The following is a 24,852-nucleotide window of genomic DNA, read 5'->3' as shown; positions in this document are numbered from 1 at the left end:
CAAAATTCTCTGCTCTGATGAAACAAAGATTTAATGCTGCGTTTACACATAACAACAAGTCACAAATGCCACAAAGTATACATTCTTGGTCGCTGACACGAATGTGATGATTTGAGGCAGAGGCGTCAAGTGTCCTCAGGAACTGTTGCAACCTGTTACCACGCGTTACGGTTAATGGCACGTGTTGGTGGAGAAGTATCAGGAACCATTATGCACGGTGTCCTGCACGTAACAGCCCATCGTTAAGTTCTGTCACGTTGTGAATGAAGCAAATTGTCTCCACACACACACATTCATCCAACAGTCAGTTGCTGAACAATTCAGATTGCTCCAGTTTGCTCTTCAAAATCCAGCAGAAGCAGTAGCAGCAAAAGAACTTTATGACTACATGCTTAGTTGGGCTCTGTGCCATGGAGTGGCGCAGAAAGGAGGAGACGACAGAGAACCAGATGTGTGGCTTCACGCGGCTCTCGGCTTGCTCATTTTCACAAATATCAGACACATGCAGCAGGTGGAACACCTGCAGAAGCGCGCTGATGAGCACTAGAATGAGGCTTTTAGCGGACTTGGCATCACTGTCCTTCGGCAAACTGCAGCAATGAAACCGAATGCGGTGCAGCAGGGTTTAATTGTGCGCATGTCAGAGAAGAACGCTGTCACGCTCTATTAAGGATCAACACCAATCAAGACAGATCAACACGCTGAGTTGTGACCTCCACGAAATGAGGTGAAATGAGGGTGGTGTGTGACATTCATGGAAGATTTTTTTGACAGCCAAAAACATGCACCACGAAAATCACGAATATCACGCACTATTAACAAACCTATTCAGATGCGTTAAGTCACGTTAAGGATGTCAGGAATGTGCCAAGAATGACGCAAATATGACATTCGTAATGCGTCTTGCCTATGTGTAAACACAGCATAACACTTTGGCATGAATGCTAGGCATCATGTTTGGAGGAAACCAGGCACCATCTCTACAGTGAAGCATGGTGGTGACAGCATCATGCTGTGGGGATGTTTTTCAGAGGCAGGAACTGAGACTAGCCAGGATTGAGGGAAAGATAAACCGCAACAATGTACAGAGACATCCTGGATGAAAACCTGCTACAGAGCTCTCTCGACCCCAGACTGAGGTGACTGTTCATTTTTCAGTAGGACAATGATCCTAAGCACACAGCCAAGATATCAAAGTGGCTTCAGGACAACTCTAAATGTCCTTGAGTGGCCCAGCCAGAGCCCAGAATCTGATTCAACATCTCTGGAGAGATCTGAAAACGGCTGTGCAACGACGCTCCCCATCCAACCTGATGGAGCTTGAGAGGTGCTACAAAGACGTATGGGCAAAACTGCCCTAAGATATATGTGCACCAAGCTTGTGGCATCATATTCAAGACGACTTGAGGCTGTAACTACTGTCAAAGCTGCATCAACATAGTATTGAACATAGGGTGTGAATACTAATGTACATGTGATGATGTGATAGCCGCATGTTCTCCTTGAATTGCTGGCTGTCTGAGTGGTGTCCAATGAGGTGGGCTTCATAGATAATTGGCAAAGCTTCTGGGGAAAACCTGGTCTTGTTAGGAGAGACAGCATCCATCCCACTTTGGATGGAGCAGCTCTCATTTCTACAAATCTGGCCAATTTTCTTAAATCCTCCAAACCGTGACTATCCAGGGTTGGGACCAGGAAGTAGAGTTGTAGTCTTACACACCTCTCTGCAGCTTCTCTCCCCCTGCCATCCCCTCATTACCCCATCCCCGTAGAGACGGTGCCTGCTCCCTGACTACCAATAACCAGCAAAAATCTATTTAAGCATGAAAATTCAAAAAGAAAAAATAATATAGCACCTTCAACTGCACCACATACTAAAACAGTTAAATGTGGTCTATTAAACATTAGGTCTCTCTCTTCTAAGTCCCTGTTGGTAAATGATATAATAATTGATCAACATATTGATTTATTCTGCCTTACAGAAACCTGGTTACAGCAGGATGAATATGTTAGTTTAAATGAGTCAACACCCCCGAGTCACACTAACTGTCAGAATGCTCGTAGCACGGGCCGGGGCGGAGGATTAGCAGCAATCTTCCATTCCAGCTTATTAATTAATCAAAAACCCAGACAGAGCTTTAATTCATTTGAAAGCTTGACTCTTAGTCTTGTCCATCCAAATTGAAAGTCCCAAAAACCAGTTTTATTTGTTATTATCTATCGTCCACCTGGTCGTTACTGTGAGTTTCTCTGTGAATTTTCAGACCTTTTGTCTGACTTAGTGCTTAGCTCAGATAAGATAATTATAGTGGGCGATTTTAACATCCTCAACACTGCATTTAATCTATTATTAGACTCTATTGGCTTTGCTCAAAAAGTAAATGAGTCCACCCACCACTTTAATCATATCTTAGATCTTGTTCTGACTTGTTCTGACACTAGAAATCTTTCAGAAAGCGCTGTAACTAGGTTTAAGGATATGATTCCTTCTTTATGTTCTCTAATGCCATATACCAACACAGTGCAGAGTAGCTACCTAAACTCTGTAAGTGAGATAGAGTATCTCGTCAATAGTTTTACATCCTCATTGAAGACAACTTTGGATGCTGTAGCTCCTCTGAAAAAGAGAGCTTTAAATCAGAAGTGCCTGACTCCGTGGTATAACTCACAAACATGTAGCTTAAAGCAGATAACCCGTAAGTTGGAGAGGAAATGGCGTCTCACTAATTTAGAAGATCTTCACTTAGCCTGGAAAAAGAGTCTGTTGCTCTATAAAAAAGCCCTCCGTAAAGCTAGGACATCTTTCTACTCATCACTAATTGAAGAAAATAAGAACAACCCCAGGTTTCTTTTCAGCACTGTAGCCAGGCTGACAAAGAGTCAGAGCTCTATTGAGATGAGTATTCCATTAACTTTAACTAGTAATGACTTCATGACTTTCTTTGCTAACAAAATTTTAACTATTAGAGAAAAAATTACTCATAACCATCCCAAAGACGTATCGTTATCTTTGGCTGCTTTCAGTGATGCCGGTATTTGGTTAGACTCTTTCTCTCCGATTGTTCTGTCCGAGTTATTTTCATTAGTTACTTCATCCAAACCATCAACATGTTTATTAGACCCCATTCCTACCAGGCTGCTCAAGGAAGCCCTACCATTATTTAATGCTTCGATCTTAAATATGATCAATCTATCTTTGTTAGTTGGCTATGTACCACAGGCTTTTAAGGTGGCAGTAATTAAACCATTACTTAAAAAACCATCACTTGACCCAGCTATCTTAGCTAATTATAGGCCAATCTCCAACCTTCCTTTTCTCTCAAAAATTCTTGAAAGGGTAGTTGTAAAACAGCTAACTGATCATCTGCAGAGGAATGGTCTATTTGAAGAGTTTCAGTCAGGTTTTAGAATTCATCATAGTACAGAAACAGCATTAGTGAAGGTTACAAATGATCTTCTTATGGCCTCGGACAGTGGACTCATCTCTGTGCTTGTTCTGTTAGACCTCAGTGCTGCTTTTGATACTGTTGACCATAAAATTTTATTACAGAGATTAGAGCATGCCATAGGTATTAAAGACACTGCGCTGCGGTGGTTTGAATCATATTTGTCTAATAGATTACAATTTGTTCATGTAAATGGGGAATCTTCTTCACAGACTGAAGTTAATTATGGAGTTCCACAAGGTTCTGTGCTAGGACCAATTGTATTCACTTTATACATGCTTCCCTTAGGCAGTATTATTAGACGGTATTGCTTAAATTTTCATTGTTACGCAGATGATACCCAGCTTTATCTATCCATGAAGCCAGAGGACACACACCAATTAGCTAAACTGCAGGATTGTCTTACAGACATAAAGACATGGATGACCTCTAATTTCCTGCTTTTAAACTCAGATAAAACTGAAGTTATTGTACTTGGCCCCACAAATCTTAGAAACATGGTGTCTAACCAGATCCTTACTCTGGATGGCATTACCCTGACCTCTAGTAATACTGTGAGAAATCTTGGAGTCATTTTTGATCAGGATATGTCATTCAAAGCGCATATTAAACAAATATGTAGGACTGCTTTTTTGCATTTACGCAATATCTCTAAAATCAGAAAGGTCTTGTCTCAGAGTGATGCTGAAAAACTAATTCATGCATTTATTTCCTCTAGGCTGGACTATTGTAATTCATTATTATCAGGTTGTCCTAAAAGTTCCCTAAAAAGCCTTCAGTTAATTGAAAATGCTGCAGCTAGAGTACTGACGGGGACTAGAAGGAGAGAGCATATCTCACCCATATTGGCCTCTCTTCATTGGCTTCCTGTTAATTCTAGAATAGAATTTAAAATTCTTCTTCTTACTTATAAGGTTTTGAATAATCAGGTCCCAGCTTATCTTAGGGACCTCGTAGTACCATATCACCCCAATAGAGCGCTTCGCTCTCAGACTGCAGGCTTACTTGTAGTTCCTAGGGTTTGTAAGAGTAGAATGGGAGGCAGAGCCTTCAGCTTTCAGGCTCCTCTCCTGTGGAACCAGCTCCCAATTCAGATCAGGGAGACAAACACCCTCTCTACTTTTAAGATTAGGCTTAAAACTTTTCTTTTTGCTAAAGCTTATAGTTAGGGCTGGATCAGGTGACCCTGAACCATCCCTTAGTTATGCTGCTATAGACAGACTGCTGGGGGGTTCCCATGATGCACTGTTTCTTTCTTTTTGCTCTGTATGCACCACTCTGCATTTAATCATTTGTGATCGATCTCTGCTCCCCTCCACAGCATGTCTTTTTCCTGGTTCTCTCCCTCAGCCCCAACCAGTCCCAGCAGAAGACTGCCCCTCCCTGAGCTTGGTTCTGCTGGAGGTTTCTTCCTGTTAAAAGGGAGTTTTTCCTTCCCACTGTAGCCAAGTGCTTGCTCACAGGGGGTCGTTTTGACCGTTGGGGTTTTACATAATTATTGTATGGCCTTGCCTTACAATATAAAGCGCCTTGGGGCAACTGTTTGTTGTGATTTGGCGCTATATAAAAAAATTGATTGATTGATTTCTTTGTTTTTTTTTTAAATAAATTTGCAAAAATTGATAACCTTTTTCCATGTCATTCTGGGGTGTTGTGAGAAGAATTTTGAGGGAAAAATGAATTTACTCCATATTAATGTGCCACCTCCTGTAGAATTTCTGTATGACTGAGCCATTGGGTTATTTTTCAGAACACTCAGCAAGGCAGCAGGCTTTGTCACTGAGGAATGCCTCAGACAGACAGACAGACATTTTATTCACCCCCTATAAGGGGAAATTCATCTGCCCGAGAGCATACATACATACACAATTCATCCATACAATAAATAAGACAAATATAAAAACACATGGAAGTAAAACTACATTAACAAAAAGTGTTAAACAATCTCATGGCGGCCGGGACAAATGATCTTCTATACCTCTCAGTCCTGCATCTCATGGAAAGGAATCTGTCACTGCAGTTGCTTTTCTGAGCAACCGCAGTGTCGTGTAGAGAATGAGATTTGTTGTTAATAACAGAATTCATAATACACCTCAACCTGCACTCCACCAGTTCACCCACAGAGACCGCCTCCCTCCCCATCACTGACACACACTTCCTGACAAATTTGTCCAGTCTGTTACTGTCCCTAACAGACAAGCTGTTCCCCCAACATACAACAGCAAATAGAGTGCTGTCCACAACAGACTGATAAAAAAAAGGAAAAGCATATCGTTACAAACATCAAAATATTTCAGTCTTCTGAGGAAGAACAATCTGCTTTGTCCCCTTTTAGATGCTGCATTCACCTGCACCGACCAGTCCAATCGATTGTCAATGTGGACGCCAAGGTACTTGTATGTGGGGACCACCTCAATGCCCACATTGTCTATACTGACTGGTAAGTGTTGTGCTTTCCTCTTGCCAGTCAACTATCATTTCCTTTGTTCTGCTGGTGTTCAATACCAGCCCACTGCACCTGCTCCAGTGGGTGAACTCCTTGATAACTGCCCTGTACTGTCTCGTCCCCTCCCCTCACACAGGCCACCACAGCTGTATCAGAATATTTCTGCATATGACATGTTGGAGTCCTGTAGGTGAAGTCAGATGTATACAGCGTGCAAAGAAAAGGGGAGAGGACCGTTCCCTGGGGAGCGCCGATGCTCGTTCCCTGCTCCAGCCTAACATACTGTGTGTGTATATATATATATATATATATATATATATATATGCACGCACACACGAGTGGGTTATGTGTCATGCTGTGTTACGATAAGTGAGAAATGTAGTGTTGTTGATTTCTTCAGCCACCGTCTGTTTGTGGGTGTGTAAAAATAAAAGCACCTGCTTGTGGCTGAATGCACCAAAGACAAAAAGTTGTGTGTGCATGTGTATAAGTACGATCATGGGCAAACTGGGGAGAGCCGATATTTGCCATTTGGTATGCTTATGTATTTTGGGTCAAGAATGAACACTGCCAAAATGGAACGTTGATAGGACTAATATTTTTGGACAAACTACGGATATGAGCTAACAACATTGAACAATGGTTGTTATAGTTACATTGTGGACTCACAGGCCATTCCAGCAGGGGGTGGTAAGTTCTATATTAAAAGCATAACTTATGTGGAGATTTGGCACTGTATGAATAAATTTAATACAGCACCATCTACAAAACCACGTGTTGACAAACCTTGATGGTACCAATCGCACCCTTTTGTTGTTCTTGTCTGTCATTTGGTAAAATGGCATAAGGAGTGGGTCGCCACTCTGAGTCTGGTCTGAGCCCCAGAGGGAGTTTTTCTGACCAATGTCACCGAGTGCTTGCTAGGGGGGGTTTGTAAGGTTAGACCTTACCCATGTGAAGCACCTCGAGGCAGCTCTATTGTGATTTGGCAAGATATAAATAAACTGAATCCTAAAACTATTATTTTTTTAACTGTAACATTTGAGGTTAATTTAAAGTAACAGCACAGTGAAGGACTGATGTCGTAGTTGTGAAATTAAATGCGAAGGACAGAAGGTGGGCTGGGTAGTGACTCATTTAGCCAGTAGTGGAGCAGTTATACGCCGACCGCTGCACAAAGCCACTGCTTTGGAGACACTGAGCTCCAGGGTAATGGACTGCTGCTGTGTGGGAGAGTTTGTTTTCTCTGCCATGTGAATCAGCAGAAGTCACGCTCCAGCTAAACCTAACTGACCTTCCTCTAGGTACAGTCAAGCCTCGATGTTAAGTACTGTCCAATATAGTCAGACTGTGTGTGAAAACCTGTCAGAAAAGACACATGGAGACCTTTTATGCATAAAATGCATAATGCCAGTGTAATGAGCTGCATCCATTTTAAAATGGAGAGCATGAAACCAGGGGCTCTGAAGCAGCAGAGTGTGTTGACTTTGAACACAATATGTGTAATATGTATTTCACTTAAATTTTAATAAGAGTTACACATCCATTGCATGTCATTAGTGACACACTGTACATCCAAAAACTTTTTCATATGAACACAGCCTATAACTAAAGTCTGGACAAATGGACACTAAGCAGCAGCATGGATAAAAATGGACAATCTTCATTCTGTATTTTGTGGAATTGTTAACAAGTGGCTGTGTACAATTACATAAATTGTTAATAATGAATGTCCAGATAAACACAGTGATGAAAAACAGAACCTACTTGTTGGGGTATTTGCGGAAAATGTCTTTGATGACCACAATTGCCTCCTGCACCACATAATTGACCTTGGTCTGGATGAGATCTAACAGGGTGCTGACACAGCGTTCCGCTGATTGCTAATGACAAAGACAGTCATGTTAGAGTCATGCCTTTAACCAATATTGATAAACATTAATGCAGTGCATCCAATAAGTATTCACAGTGCTTCACCTTTTCCATTTTTCCCCAAAATGGAGTAAAATCATTTTTTCCCCCTCAAACTTCCATACACAATATCCCATAATGACACCATGAATAAGTTTTGAATTTTTTCAAATATATTAAAAGTAAAAAAAAAAAAAAAAAAGGAATCAAGCATATGCAAGTATTCACACCCATTGCTCAATACTTTGTTGATGCATATTTGGCAGAAATTAGAGCCTCAGGTCTTCTTGAATATGATGACAAGCTTGGTGCACCTATCTTTGGGCAGTTCTGCCTATTCCTCTTTGCAGCACCTCTCAAGCTCCATCAGGTTAGATGGGGAGCACTGGTGCACAGCCATTTTCAGATCTCTCCAGAGATGTTCAATCGAATTCAAGTCTGGGTCTGGCTGGGCCACTGAAGGACATTCACAGAGTAGCCCTGAAGCTATTCATTTGATATCTTGGCTGTGTGATTATGGTCACTGCCCTGCTGAAAGATGAACCGTCGCCCCAGTCTGAGGTCAAGAGGGCTCTGGAGCAGGCTTTCATCCAGGATGTCTCTGTACATTGCTGCATTCATCTTTTCCCTCAATCCTGACTACTCTCCCAGTTCCTGCCATTGAGAAACATACCATGCTTCACTGTAGGCATGGTGCCTGGCATTCACACCAAAGTGTTCAATCTTTGTCTCATCAGACCAGAGAATTTTGTTTCTCATGGTCAGAATCTTTCAGAGACCTTTTGGCAAACTCAGGCAGGCTGCCACGTGCCATTTACTAAGCAGTAGGGCTGGGCGATATAACTTAAAATTCATATCAGGGTATACACATTAAATCCCTTCACGGTAACGATATATATATATATACACACACACAAGGGTAAAAACAACACAATGCTAAAATACCCTCGGCCGTATGAGCATTGTCAGTCATTCATCTTCAACCACTTAATCCAATTAAGGGTCGCGGGAGCCCATCCCAGTAATCATGGAGCAGGGTACACCCTGGACAGGATGCCAGTCTGTCGCAGGGCCACAACAAAGGGCCACGCACAAGTTTCCAATCCACCTAACCTACGTGTCTTTGTACATGGTACCATTGCACTCTGCGCACACTCTCACGCATGCGCGCACACACACACTGCGCTGTCTGATTTTAAGGCCTTGTTTTTTTTTCCTGTGCTTCTCCTGCCACAAGACAGAGCTGAATAAGGAAGTAAGACTGACTTTTATGACCATACAATTCACAAAAAAAAAAAAAAAAAAAAAAATCCCACGAATTTAGGAATAATTCACGTTGTAACAGGCCTATGAACAGAATCTAAAAACTGGTAGAGCTTGAAATGTGCACCTTTTTTTTAATACCAGTTCATCCTGCTCCGTGGTCTCTGTGCTTCCATCAACATGCATTATCGCAATTGGTCAGTGGAGTCCAAATCTATATCATTTATACTGTCTACCGCATATACAACGTACCGATACTAAGGAGTGGCTTCCTTCTGGCCATACAGGCCTGGTTGGTGGATTGCTGCTGAGACTGTTGTCCTTCTGGAAGGTTCTCCCCTCTCCACAGAGGAATGCTGGAGCTCTGACAGAGTGACCATCAAGTTCTTGGTCACCTCCGTGACTAAGGCCCTTCTACCCTGATTACTCAGTTTAGACGGACGGTCAGCTCTAGGAAGAGCTCTGGTGGATACAAACTTCTTCCATTTACTGATGGTGGTGGCCACTATGGTCACTGGGGGACCTTTAAAAGCAGCAGAAACGTTTCTGTACCCCTCTTCAGATTTGTGCCTCGAGACAATCCTGTCTGAGGTCTACAGACAATTCCTTTGACTTTATGTTTGGTTTGTGCTCTGACATGCACTGTCAGCTGTGGGACCTTATATGTAGACAGGCGTGTTCCCTTCCAAATCATGTCCAGTCAACTCAATTTACCCTAGGTGGACTCCAATTAAGCTGTAGAAATATCAAGGATGATCAGTGGAAACAGGTTGCACATGAGCTCGGTTCTGAGCTCCAGGGCAAAGGCTGCGAATTCTTTATGCACATATGATTTATTTATTTATTTATTTTATTTTTTTTATAAATTTGCAAAAAATCTCAAAACTTCATTCACAATGGGCCTCATGTATCAATGTTGCGCACTTGTGGCGTAACTTTACGGCGTAAACTTGAAATACACCAAAGTTGCCGTGACATGTATCAAGCAGTGCGCACCTGCCCATTTCCGGCGTACGCCTGACGTGACCTTGATAAATGCGGCGGGTGGAAACGATCATAATTATAATAAACACGCCCATAAATATTCAGACTCCGCCTCAGACACACCCTCATTTTACGACATGGAAGCCAGGAAGACGGCAAAGAAAAAGAACTCCACCAATCACGACGCGTGCCAATAGAGCGCCAAAAGCGGCCGTCGTATCAATTGTTTTGTAGTATAATCAATAGTGTTACAGTGGTCTCATTTATCGTGGGAGTTACGTCCTAAAAATAGCCCGAAATACGCGAAACCGCGACGTAGTCAGCGTTATTTTTTACAATTATTATAGACGTTTTAAAGCTGTAAAACCCTTGTAAAACCACTTTATACACTTTCACAATCAGGCATGAACATTTTCTCACTTTTCTCTTGTGTGTAAACACTGTCAAAGTTCAAACCTTAGTAGGAAAAACTGTTTTCAGGCCCAAACATTTGTTTGAGAAACAAAAATAGAACGTATTCCTATAAATAATGTGATGGCATTTAGAACTAAACAAATTTAATTTTAACGATCAACGAACGAGGTCGGACACATAAGAAATTAAGAATAGTGACTCACCAGTATGTCACAGATCGGGCCTCTGCGTCCTGGTGCCGCGCCTTCTCCACTCACACCTCGCTGCAGCAGGTGTCCGTTTCCGTGTGACAAACTCAGTTATGAGTACAGTTGTTATTATCAATTTCATTGTCTAAAACGATCACACCACATAAAGTTAAGCTCAGTGCTGCTCTGGCTCCAGGCTCGACGTCTGGAGAAAAAGGTGAGCAGCGCTTTCTTTGCTGTCAGCGCTGTGGCCACGGATCGTGCTCGATAGACCAGCAATCCCACAAAAGCAGGATTTTTATTGATTATTATGTAGTATGATCAGGAAGGTGTTATTTATGTAACATGCATTGATTTGTATAATGGCAGTGTTTATCATGTTGATCTTCATTTCTATGTGGACTCCAGCGCTGGTTCATTTTGGTGTATAATTTACGCCACCTCTCGACCTGGTGTATATTTTCAGCGCAGCATACGCCAACGACCACATTGATAAATGCCAAGTGGCGCAGCCGTTTTGGTGTACACCCCATATACGCTCAAATATCGCCGTACGCAACGTTGATACAGGAGGCTCATTGTCATTATGGGGTATTGTATGTAGAATTATGACGGGGAAAAATGAATTTCATCCATTTTGGAATAAGGCTGCAACATAAAATGTGCACCATAAATGTTACGCAATGGCTTTGTTTCAATATCCCTACGGTATATACTTATAGGAAACAGATATAATGCAATCCTCTCCCCTTTATACAACATCCACACAAGTTTTATTAAACTTAAATTCCATTATTTTTATTTTAACAGTATTTAAATAATGTACATCTGTACACAGGCTATGCATTGGGTCTGGTTAATCTGAGATTTCCGTAAAATTTTACATTTTTGGGTAGCCTTTTTATGCTGTGTGTGTATAGTGCCATCATGTGGCCAAAAAAAAAAAAAAAAAAAAAAAAAGACATTCTATACATGTATGCATCTCTTACCAACCATATAAATTTAATTCAACTTCCACAAAATGTTAAGGTTAATGAAAACATCCGTTGATTTTTTTCCACATGGCTCATCTCGTGCTACAAATAATTAAAATACTTGTAGTGAGATGCTTGACAATTTGCCACAGCTCTTGAATATACTGTGCAACCACAATAATATTCAGTTGATGCATGACTAACAAAGTAATCCCACATACATCATAAACTTAACAGTTTTAGGCAATCAGACTAATCGAGTGACTATTTAAGAATAACTACCGTAAAATAATTCTGTAACGCTAGTACTTCTCACAAAAAACTATGAAGCTGTCACTGCTCAAACAAAGACAGCACCTGACAACAGTTCCATGACATCTCAACCCACCTCGACTTTAATGGCACAGCGGCCGATGGCTCGGACTGCTTTACGGACAAAGTCGACATCTACCTCAGTGGCATATTCCTTCAACTCAGCCAGCACCTGCAACAGACAGTGCATCATTCTAACTGATCAGATCCCATGATCAAAATCTAAAACCTTATTGGTTTAAGAGTGATTTAAATGGGGTCAACTTTTTTCAATACACTGAGAGCTATAGTATGTTACAAATGTGGGTTACAAACCTGGGCAATATTAGCTTGTGAAGCTAGACGAATCATAATGTCCAGCTTCTCCAGTTTGACATAAATAGGGTCATTGTACTTTACAAAGAAGACCTTCATTTCATGTTTCAGGATCTCTGGTCTACGACATAAAATGAAACATTATTTAGGGTATTGAAAACACTGATCTGGTTGACAATAAAGATGTCGACAGGAATGTAACAAAAACCAGCTTTTTCTAAAATATTAAATATAAACAGACACCCCCCCCTCCCCGATTTACCGTCTCTGCACAATAAGGTTGATATTTCTAAGGGCTACATATTGCAACTCTGGCTCTGCAGAGAGAAGAGTGACCAAAGGAGGAGCCAGCTTTTTCAGCAGTGTGCCATAATAGTCCAAGTCTTTAGGCAGCATCTCCATGAACTTCATTAGAACTTTCACTGCTGACAGCACCACCGCAGAGTTGGCATGCGAGAGCCGTGGAGTCACACGTTCACAGATGCTAGCATAAGGGAGGAAAATGGGGAGGGCATAAACAACAAATTACGAAGTGTTTCCTGGGACTGTGTGTCTGGTGACAGAATAATAAAGTGTTAACAGAGTTCTCTCACCTTTGGGATTCACGGTCATCACGAGGTGTGTAATTAGCCAGGCAGTCAAGAATGAAGATCTGCCCCCACTCTGTACACTCATTTAGAGCAGTTAGTAACTTGTTAATGGTCTGAGGGTTAAGGTCCAGGAGGTTACTGTTGGGGTGAGACTCTGCTATCTCAGACAGTGCTGCTACAGCATTCGCTACCACCTAAAAATTTAGAGCAGAGTACAGATAAATATTAACAGAGAGTTGCATCTGCCAGGAAGATTGAAATTACAAAAAAAGGCCCCTGTCTCAGAGTGACAGCAAACTGCTGACAATTGTGTGTGCCAGCAGAGGGCTTATCAGTTAAAAGCAGATCTGGGGCCTGCAACCAGTTAGGTCACTCTGGATCAGAAAACGTATCTGGTTGACAGACTAGCTGGGGAGTCATACCATGGGATTGGAGTCAGAGATAAGGTCTTTAAGGGTGTCCAAGAAGCCCTGATCCTCCACCAACTGGGCGTTGATATCATGGAGTTTTGCTACACACACAGCTGCAGTCTTCCTCACATAGGGATCTTCATCCTTCAGACACTTCCTCAGGGGCTCACACAGGTACTCTGTGATTTTGTCCACGCGAATACAGCCCATAGTCCGAACAGCAAGGGCTCGAATAAGCGGGTTAGGATCTTCACAATCCTGGACAAGTTCAAAAAGCAAGTAAATACAACAGATGAGTTCCATTTTACTTCAAGGTCATTTGCACTTCTTGGTTTGTTGGAATCCTGTCTTTGTGACAGTTTGTCTGGAACACGTTGTGCTTTAAGCCCCAGTCACACGGCACTAACAAAGGACACCGAAGCCAAAACGAAACAAGAAATATTGACTTGCGTTACCTTTAGGAGACATCGTTTAACAGTCGTCCAGCTTCGTTCCTGCAGCTGGCGCTTCGTCAGAATTTTCAAACTTGAAAAATGTGAACAAATTTCGACGACAACCTCAATTCGCCTTATTCAGTTTTGCTTTCTGTCTTGACGGTACCTCATCGTTTGCGTAGTTCCCGTACCATCAGCGCTCCGTATGACTGTTGTCCAACCTCCCACGTTCGACATCTTGCACGAACATTAACTATATCTGAACGGATCAATAACTAAAGATCCGATGAGCTGAATGCAACTCGTCCATGTGTGGGACGAAAAGCAACAATGTCATACAGAAACATTAGCGGCAAGAAAGTGTTATCAACTACTTTAACTATTTACACACATTCCAGCCGAATATGCGTTTCCTCAAGGCAGCGTGGAGTCTTAGTGGTTAGCCTCACAGCAAGGAGGTCATAGGTTTGATTCGCACCTGTAGCCTTTCTGTGTGGAGTTTGCGAGTTTTCCCCGTGTTTGCGTGGGTCCTCTCCAGGCGCTCCGGCTTCCTCCCACATCCAAAGACACACAAGTTAGGTGGACTGGAAACTTTAAATTGTCAGTAGGTGCACGTGTGGGTGTGAATGTCTTTGTTTGTCTATATGTGGCCCTGCAACAGACTGGCATCATGTCCAGGGTGTACCCCGCCTGACGCTCTATGTCTGCTAGGACAGGCTCCAGCGCCCCGCGACCCTTAATTGGACAAAGCGGTTGAAGATGAGTGTGTGTTTCCTCAATCTGTTAAATTGTGACAGTCGGTTAAAAAAAAAAGTGATTAGGCATGCACATCTGTGTACAGCAAGTCATCCACACAAACAGGAACTCTTTACAACAAGCACATGAACTATTAGTTTCAAAGGTCGTGACTGAAGGGACTGTACACACAACTTTGAACAACTGCTTCACTGGTCACAGCTTCATGGCAGAGCGGCACAGAGAAGGAAATTTGGGAAAAAAAAAAAAAGACACCCAGTTTACTTTGTCAGGAAGCATGTGGGACAACTTTACCTTTACAAAGGTGTTAACGGCCATGATTGCCATGTCAGGTTGACTCTTAGCATAGTTCATCAGATAGAGGTAGACCAGCTTTTTCAGTTCCAAGTTGTCTGTCTGCATGCAGTTCACAACATCTGGGAACAAAGCACTGCAAAAGGAACAAGACATTCTAGAACTACAGACTCATAAGTAAAGCTTTTATGTCACATAAGACCAATGTGGCTATTCGTAACACTTGATGTTCCATCTCACCTGACATCCTTGCCAACTGTCATCGATGCAATGACTTTCTTCACAGCCTCTTTCTTCTTTTCTTTCTTATCACTGTTGAGCTCTGCTTTGAGCTCAAATATCTCTCCTATAAACAAACAGTCACTCAGTCTCACTCAGAATCTGCGCAGGAAAACAGCAATAGGATACTAACAAAAAGTGACTTGCTTCTCAAGCAATCTACAACAGAGATGCAGTTCCGACAGCTATTCGTGCTGTTGCATTCAGTACAGTGCATCTGCAAAGTATTCACAGCCCTTCACTTGTTCCACATTTTGTTATGTTACAGCCATTAAAATTTTAATTAAATTAAAATGTGTGAAATTCCAAGTGTTCCAATACTTTTGGAGGGCACAGTATCCTAACCTTATGATGAGTGCAAAATGAGTGTGGTATTATTACTGTTTTGTTTAAAAATGTTTCATTTTCACTGTTGCTGCACTTTGTGTCAAATCATAGTCATATGTACAACCCCTGGCAAAAATTATTGAATCACCGACCTCGGAGGATGTTCACTCAGTTGTTTAATTTTGTAGAAAAAAAAGCAGATCACAGACATGACACAAAACTAAAGTAATTTCAAATGGCAACTTTCTGGCTTTAAGAAACACTATAAGAAATCAGGAAAAAAAATTGTGGCAGTCAGTAACGGTTACTTTTTTAGACTAAGCAGAGGGGGGAAAAAAATAAAATATGGAATCACTCAATTGTAAGGAAAAAATTATGGAATCATGAAAAACAAAAGAACGTTCTAACACATCACTAGTATTTTGTTGCACCACCTCTGGCTTTTATAACAGCCTGCAGTCTCTGAGGCATGGACTTAATGAGTGACACACAGTACTCTTCATCAATCTGGCTCCAACTTTCTCTGACTGCTGTTGCCAGTTCAGCTTTGCAGGTTGCCATGGACCATTTTCTTCAACTTTCACCAAAGATTTTCAATTGGATTAAGATCCAGACTATTTGCAGGCCATGACATTGACCCTATGTGTTTTTTTGCAAGGAATGTTTTCAGTTTTTGCTCTATGGCAAGATGCATTATCATCTTGAAAAATGATTTCATCATCCCCAAACATCCTTTCAATTGATAAGTGTCCAAAATATCAACGTAAACTTGTGCATTTATTGATGTAATGACAGCCATCTCCCCAGTGCCTTTACCTGACATGCAGCCCCATATCATCAATGACTGTGGAAATTTACATGTTCTCTTCAGGCAGTCATCTTTATAAATCTCACTGGAACGGCACCAAACAGAAGTTCCAGCATCATCACCCTGTCCAATGCAGATTTGAGATTCATCACTGAATATGACTTTCATCCAGTCATCCACAGTCCACGATTGCTTTTCCTTAGCCTATTGTAACCTTGTTTTTTTCTGTTTAGGTGTTAATGATGGCTTTCGTTTAGCTTTTCTGTATGTAAATCCCATTTTCTTCGGTTTCTTACAGTTCGGTCACAGACGTTGACTCCAGTTTCCTCCCATTCGTTCCTCATTTGTTTTGTTGTGCATTTGAGACATATTGCTTTAAGTTTTCTGTCTTGATGCTTTGATGTCTTCCTTGGTCTACCAGTATGTTTGCCTTTAACAACCTTCCCATGTTTGTATTTGGTCCAGAGTTTAGACACAGCTGACTGTGAACAACCAACATCTTTTGCAACACTGCGTGATGATTAATCCTCTTAAGAGTTTGATAATCCTCTCCTTTGTTTCAATTGACATCTCTCGTGTTGGAGCCATGATTCATGTCAGTCCACTTGATGCAACAGCTCTCCAAGGTGTGATCACTCCTTTTTAGATGGAGACTAACGAGCAGATCTGATTTGATGCAGGTGTTAGTTTTGTGGATGAAAATTTACAGCGTGATGCCATAATTTATTCCTCAGAATTGAGTGAGTCCATATTTTTTCCCTCTGCTTGGTCTAAAAAAGTAACCGTTACTGACTGCCACAATTTTTTTTTCTTGATTTCTTGTAGTGTGTCTTAAAGCCAGAAAGTTGCCATTTGAAATGACTTTAGTTGTGTGTCATGTCTGTGATCTGTTTTTTTTTTCTACAAAATTAAACAACTGAATGAACATCCTCCGAGGCCGGTGATTCCATAATTTTTGCCAGGGGTTGTATATCATATTGATATGAAAATTCAGTAAGGTACATCTTTTATTATACAATCCAAATCTAAGGTGGAACTATACTCATGTTAAGGTACACCTAAATATCTTTAAAAAAGAGAGAGAGAGAGAGTCGAGCCACTTAGGTGCCTGGTCTTGAGAACCAGGGATGGGAGTTTGAAAAGCTTTTTAATCCCATGGAAACACTCCGTACCCACCTAAGCGGCTCAAGAATATAGACAGCATGTATATAAGTGACATTTACATGACAATATTGAGATACGATAATTTGGCCATATTGTACAGCCCAACTGTCAACTAGCTGAAAACTCTGAATATTAATTTACAGCTACATTAAAAAAATGCTTCAAGTGGCAGGGGGTTAAGAGGGCTGTAATGAGGGGGATCAGCTGAAAAGCAAAAAAAAAAAAATGCTTAAAAAGGTGGAGAGTATGAGGGACAGAGCCCCCTCCAGAAGCTGAAAGGTTTTTGCCATGCCAATGCTCCCCTGAAGCATTTACTCAAAGTCTGAAGAACCTAAATGACATGGTGAGATTCCGATGAGCTTCGCTCATTCATGTCCGCAACATATGCATATTAAGAAATGTAATGTAATAAGTTGGTGGGTGTCTTCTTAAACATGCATGCAAATTCAACACAAATGTGGATCATATGCTTTGGCTTTTAGGTTCCTAATTTGGAAGAAAGTAAGTTAATCAATTACATTTATTATACCAAACTTTCTGGATGGATTGATGCAGGCTGATTTGCTGTAGTATGCTGTCCACTCTAAGCATCCCTTACACAGTCTATGCTCATATACAGAGCAGGCTGACCCCACCTCCTTCAGACAAAGAGGGGGATAGAAGCAGTGGCTCGAGAAGAAAAACAAGACTGAGAATGCAGGTCACTCCTGGGATGCACATTTGAGACATGATATTTATAATATATTGTGTGCATATATTGTATTTCTTGTGTTTAGTTTATTTTGCATCAGGACAGCATAAGCATGAACAGTTTTGAGCATTTGTGTGCTCTAAGAAATCCATTGTGTTTGGTGATTCACGTAGAGTCTAACACTCTCATAATGAGGACACAACCTGGGTTAATTTCAGTATTAAAAATAACAGCTATATTTTTGTATTTCGAGTATGTTTCTGCAGAGAATAAAATTCATAAGACACCTTAAGTTAATAATATAATGACAAAAAAAATAGACAGTAAACGGAGGTCACTGTTGGCCTGTAGGGTACATAACGGAACTGATCACATGAATGTCCAAATGCTCTCTCAAATCATGGCATTTGTCTAACAAATACCTTGCTATGTAAGAGGCCATCTTAAATTATGATAACATATAGCCCTTTTCTTCGAAATCTGTGTGGCCAGTTGTTTCTGCTACATAGAGTCCATAACACCAGAAAATGCAAACTTTTCATTACATTCATAACTCGTAAATTTATTATCTGATTAGGATACTTCCTAATGACTGTTTTACATTGGAGATAAGTTGATCAGCATGGGATAAGAGTTAAAATACCCGAGGCGAACTCGAAACACACGATTGGAAAGAAAATTTCAAATGAAGATGGGCAGCCGCCCCTCAACCCAAGATTGTGAAGGTCTCTCATAATACCATACTTCCATGTAGTATTATAAGCCTTTTCAAGATATATATATATATATATATATATATATATATATATATATAAAATCAAAAAAAAAAAAATCAATCCATTCTTCTCCAAGAACCAAACCAATCTGGCATTAATCATTCGTTCCATGGTTTTACAAAGACAACTGGTTAAAGAAATAGGACGATAGTTTGTTGGGTTAGTCGCATCCTTTCCAGGTTTCACAACAGGAATGATGGTGGCTTCATGCCACGCATCTGGAAAATCACCAGTTCTCCAGATTTTATTTAAAACATCTAATAAAACAAGAGACATGCTCCTGGCAGATGCTTCATAAATTGATGATGGATTTCATCTGGACCAACTGCCGTATCATGGCAGTTACTGAGAGAAGTTTTCAATTCAGTAATAGTAAATGGAACATTATAATCTAACGCATTGTTTGATAAAAAGATGAGTGCCAGGCTCTCAGCTTGTTTTTTATGAACCTGAAATGTAGGAGAGTAGTGATTGGAAGATGAATTATGTCCAAATTCCTCAGCCAATAAATTCACAATGTCCTGTCTTGCTGTACATTTAACACCATTTGCTTTAGTTAAATATGCTACAGAAGAGCATATGTGTTTTACGCTTATTTTTCTTACCATCTCCCACACTTTATTCATGGGAGTATTAATATTAGGGATGTCCCGATCTGATGACGTGATCGGAAATTGGGCCTGATCACGTGGTTTCAGACTTGATCGAAATCGGACGCTGCATCCCGATCAGGAATCCGATATAGATTTTATCCTCATTATTTTGATCACCGCTATTTCAAGCTCATTATTGCAGATTAATGGGCCTTTCACGCGTCGGAAGCGACACTTTAGTCGGGAGTGCACATTGCCGCTTGTCGGCAGGCTGACGCGGTCAAAGTTCAACCCAATTTTTTTTTTTTTTTTTAATTGAACAAAAGAAAAAAAACATACGTTCAACCCAATTCAACTTTTGACGCTCTGAGCTGTGAAGTAGCTTTGCGCTGTCCAATAGGAACGATGAGTCAGGCCAAAACACGGAAGACTAGTGGCAGAAACCACTGATCTGTACAAAACAGAAATGCGTCACAGGACTGCTCATTTATAGAGCAGTTTTCTGAAGAAAAATCCTTGGAAATGTTTTTGTTGTTGTTGGTTACCTCAAAATTTCTGATTACTGTTTAAAAAAAGTTTAGAACACTTGTAATTAAAATAGCTATATCAATAAATGGTTCTTTAGAAACCTTTCATCTGTAAATTAAAACCACCTGTTATTTAGATTAGATAATTTCTTGTTTAACATAAGGAACCTTGGACATTTATTTTTAGACAAATAAAATAACATGGAAATTTGTACATTTTTTAAGTCTGGTAGATTATTACTTGATTGTTCAAGCTATCTCAGGGAGAAGTGCACTGTTTAAGTGATAAATAATAAAATAAGGTGATTAAAATGAAAATATTATATATTTAGAATTCGTTCATTGTTCATTCAGTTTTTAAAAGTATCGGATCGGGACTCGGTATCAGCAGATACTCAAAATCAGATGACTCTGAATCGGATCGGGGTCAAAAAACCTGATCGGGACATCCCTAATTAATATTCAGTTTAGAAACATTATTCCTCCAACATTGTGGTTTATTATTCTTAATTACATTATGGGCCTTTGCCCGCATCTCGCGATATATTCGTAAATTGTCCTGTTTCAGATATTTCCTGAATTTTCTTAAGGCCTTTTTACAGCACTTGACAGCTTCTTTACAGTCTACATTAAACCAGGGATTATGTTTACAAAATTCTGTAACAGATTTTGGTATCGTATGTGTAGCTATATCAAGCAATGTGCGAGTAAATAAAATCAAAGGATCCTCTGCATCCTGAAAACGTTCAACAGAAATACTGTGTGTACACAGAATTAAAAAAGCATCCCAATGTGCTTTGTGAAGTTGCCATTTCGAAACCCTCTCCTCCGGCAAAGGTTGAACAATGTCAATAAAAATAGGGAAGTGGTCACTCCCACATTGTTCACCATGAATTTTCCATTCAAATTCCATAAAAATATTTGGTGAACAAATAGACAAATCAATAGCCGTCATGGAACCAGAGGCTGGATGGAGATATGTCGGAGAATCATCATTTAAAAAGGCACAAATCAAAATGATCAAGTGTCAATTCGACAACGGTAATTTGAAATGTGGACTCAAATCACACGCTTTTCCACTTTGCATCTGTCCATTTAAAATGAGCTCAGGCCCAGAGAAGGCGGCGGCATTTCTGGATGTTGTTGATGTATGGCTTTTGCTTTGCATGGTAGAGTTTTTTTTAACTTGCACTTGTAGATGTAGCGACGAACTGCGTTAACTGACAATGGTTTTCTGAAGTGTTCCTGAGCCCATGCGGTAAGATCCTTTACTCAATGATGTTGGTTTTTAATGCAGTGCCGCTTGAGGGATCGAAGATCACGGACATTCAATGTTGGTTCTCGGTCTTGCCGCTTACGTGTACAAAGTTCTCCAGATTCTCTGAATCTTCTGATTATATTATGGACTGTAGATGATGGAATACCTAAATTCCTTGCAATTAAAAATTGAGAAACATTGTTCTTAAACTGTTGGACTATTTTTTCCACATAGTTGTTCACAAAGTGGTGAACTTCACCCCATCTTTGCTTGTGAACGGCTGAGCCATTTGGGGATGCTCCTTTTATATCCAATCATGACACTTACCTGTTTCCAATTAACCTGTTCACCTGTGGAATGTTCCAAACAGGTGTTCTTTGAGCATTCATCAACTTTCCCAGTCTTTTGTTGCCCCTGTCCCAACTTTTTTGAAATTTTTGCAGGCATCCATTTCAAAATGAGCAAATATTTGCACAAAAACAAAAAAGTCTATCAGTTTGAACATTAAATATCTTGTCTTTGTGGTGTATTCAATTGAATATAGGTTGAAGATTTGAAAATCATTGTAGTCTGTTATTTACATTTCAAACAATGTCAATTGGGGCTGTACAATTAAAAAACACTGACAATTTTAATAATGAAAATCCAGGTAAAAATTTAATTCTCAATTTTTTTAAGCACAATATATCATTAAAGTTAAATGAAATGCAGACCTTTCTTGGTGGTAGTGAAGTACTTTGAGTCCGTCATTTTGGATCCAAATTGCCGGTTCTCCTGCAGCAATTAGAAACAAAAAGAAATTTCTTTTTTTAAGTATAAACTAGAGGCTTCACAAGAGAAACGGGAAATATTAAAACTGCAAGCACAGGAAAATAAAAGGAATTCCTGTGTTAGTGTAGACAACTGGCAGTCAATCTCTTGAGAAAACAGTGTGATAAGAAAACAGATACCAACATCATGTTCTGAAAAAACATTCTTCCTCAGGATGTTATCACTTTCTGTCAAACTTCAAATAACTTTCTGCAGCATGTTGCAATATCAAGTTCCCATTTTCCACTCAAGTCATCACATTTTTAGGAATGATCCCTTATTTGTGTCAAAACACACTGCTTTGTAACTTAAGCAAATGTTTAAGTTTACAGAAACTTTGCCAATTTTAAGAAATCTTTTGTCAAAGAAGAAAGGAAAAAATATATATAATTTACAAAGATTGTATTAAAGGGAAGATACTTACACGTGCATATTGAGGACTGCAATAGTGGCAAGTTACTCAGTTTCTCATGAAATCAAGATGTTATGACTGTCCCCTCACTTGTGAAACAAAATGCCAAACTCTGGTTTCACATCCTCACAAGCACTTGCTCAATTTGAACATAATTTTGTTTTTTGGCAAACTGGGGATTTAGCACTAGAGTTGAGATAACGGCCATAAACTATGCAAAAGCTGCATTCTGCAACTTTGCTGGGTGTTTCTTAAGTGCTCTTCCAACTAAATGCAACTATATTTGGGTTCTAGACTGTTCAAAGGACAAAATAAACAATACTGCACCAGGAAACAGAGGCCATCGGTGTGATGTAGTTGCTACCTTGCAGCTGTGCCATTCTGTTGTCAAACAAACCTACAAACCCAAGACCATGGCCATGTGTTTTGATGCCAAGTGCAACCGCCAGAGCCTGCAAGATAAATGTAAATTCTTCCCATGGCCCACTAACACAGCAGAGTTACAAAAATGGCAGACCGTATTTGAGAGGTAGGTCATCAAGTCATTTTGTTTCTCCCTTGGTATGTTGACTGTGTACACGACAAGCTGCTGGCTATCACATTTCAATTAGTGATTGGGCATGAATGAGTCTTCCACGTGCGACCACTTTTTTTTCTGAACCAGTAGCTACATTGACACTTGCATGAATTTGATCCTCACACTGCCATGTAATTCGTTGTGCCAATGCACCCTCCTTTGACCTGCTTGACACTACGCTATATAAAATAATCATTTTGTAGCCGATGATGCATTTGCTCTTGGCTGATGAAACCACTCTTATCGCTCCAAGAATCAGTGAAATTATCTACAGCCGCAGGTTCTTGTGCGTGTTGGGCGGCGGAGAACGCATTCAGAATCTTGTTTGAAAGGTAATTATTTATAATATATATTGTAATGGTTTGGTAAAACAGTTGCATTTTCAATCTTTCGTATGAGTTATATAATGTCACTCACTCATCTTCAACCGCTTAGTCCAATTAAGTGTTGCGGGGGGCTGAAGCCTATCCCAGCAGTCATAGAGCGTGAGGCGGGGTATATCCTGGACAGGATGCCAGTCTGTCGCAGGGCCACATATAGACAAACAAACATATTCAAACCACACATACACCTGCGGACAATATAAAGTTTCCAATCCACCTAACCTGCATGTCTTTGGATGTAGGAGGAAGCCAAAGCACCTAGAGAGAACCCACGAAAACACGGGGAGAACACGCAAACGCCACAGGTGGGAATCAAACCCATGACCTTTTTACTGTGAGGCAACAGTGATAACCACTAATCCACCGTGCTGCCCCTGTTAGATAATGTATCTGTATATATATATATATATAAAAAAAAAAAGTTTATTTTAGAAGTAACATCTCACCATCATCGTTCACTCACTGTGGACAATGAGACGCATTGACATGCAGTGTTTTTGAATAGGTTGCACAATGCTCATGACTAGTTCACGAAAATAATGTGTGCCAGAAGTTTTGAACATTTGAAAATTTTCTTTTCGCACTGACATGCAGCTGTGCACAGTTTAAGCCATGTTTGCTCACTGGCACACCAGATTGCATGACAGTCTGGGGACAAAATTCATGCAAGTGTCAAGGTACTTTTAGTCTTGCTGACTCAAGTAAGTGGAGCATGAGCACATGCAGAGTGGCACAGCTTGTCAGACAAGATAGTCATTTGTTTGTTCTCTAAATGGCCAGCTCAATAAATCAGTTCCTACAAACTATTATAATTTACATAAAACATCAACTGCACTTTGTGTTGGTCAGGGGCTAATCCTCTGGTGAAGACTTGTAAACTAACAGAATGAGATTGTCACAGCTGTGCACTCAAGCAGGAATTTACCAAAACATTGTAGTTTTTATGCTTACTTGTACTTGAGCTTTCAACATTATGAGGTCCCAGTCGTGCTCAACTGAAAGCATACCAGACTTCACTGCATTTTCTATCCTCTTAATCATCTTAGGCTCCTTGGAAAATAATAATGTGATTCCTTATGGGCAGCACCATATTGCTGTGTTTGTTTAATAGGCCAGTTAGGAAGAAGTGAGGTGACAGAGTATAAATGACATAGGACCTGATGGCCCCTTATTAAGGGTCATGATAGGACTCAAACAAAATTTACAGATTATTGAATAATAACTACTGAGTAATTGCAACCATAGAGTGCACCACTTCAGAAACACATTGCTTTTGCACACACACAGTCAGATTTTCTGTAATTCTTTCTTAAAGTAGACCTGCACTGAAATAAATGCAGTCATATCTTTGGACCAAAAAATGACATATTTACACATAAGATCCTTCTGAATGTAGTAAAGTAAATCTGCAAGCCCAGATCTGTCATTCAACGGAGAAATCTTCATTTAAAAATGACAACAGCTAAAACTTAGCCCTCCGCAAAACTGTCATCACATCCGGGATGCTGCC

General features: G+C 40.3%; 1 protein-coding gene across 5 annotated transcripts in view; it reads right to left on the bottom strand.

Annotated features, from left to right (window-relative positions):
- Positions 1 to 24,852, bottom strand: part of ap1b1 (adaptor related protein complex 1 subunit beta 1) — a 95,986-nt gene that overhangs the window by 69,163 nt on the left and 1,971 nt on the right. For all 5 annotated transcript variants that reach the window (XM_034170308.1, XM_034170309.1, XM_034170307.1 and 2 more), the window contains exons 2-10: positions 21,874 to 21,934; positions 14,978 to 15,083; positions 14,738 to 14,873; positions 13,266 to 13,511; positions 12,847 to 13,037; positions 12,516 to 12,737; positions 12,254 to 12,374; positions 12,015 to 12,110; positions 7,660 to 7,775 (exon numbers count right to left, since the gene is read on the bottom strand). In XM_034170308.1, coding sequence (XP_034026199.1) covers positions 7,660 to 7,775; positions 12,015 to 12,110; positions 12,254 to 12,374; positions 12,516 to 12,737; positions 12,847 to 13,037; positions 13,266 to 13,511; positions 14,738 to 14,873; positions 14,978 to 15,083; positions 21,874 to 21,910 — 1,271 coding nt within the window. In that variant the 5' untranslated portion in view covers positions 21,911 to 21,934. The remainder of the gene's footprint in view (positions 1 to 7,659; positions 7,776 to 12,014; positions 12,111 to 12,253; positions 12,375 to 12,515; positions 12,738 to 12,846; positions 13,038 to 13,265; positions 13,512 to 14,737; positions 14,874 to 14,977; positions 15,084 to 21,873; positions 21,935 to 24,852) is intronic.

Source organism: Thalassophryne amazonica, chromosome 5, assembly GCF_902500255.1.
Source record: "Thalassophryne amazonica chromosome 5, fThaAma1.1, whole genome shotgun sequence".
NCBI classification, from domain to species: domain Eukaryota; kingdom Metazoa; phylum Chordata; class Actinopteri; order Batrachoidiformes; family Batrachoididae; genus Thalassophryne; species Thalassophryne amazonica.
Note: the sequence above shows the minus strand (reverse complement) of the source record. Positions and strands in the feature narration are given on the sequence as shown.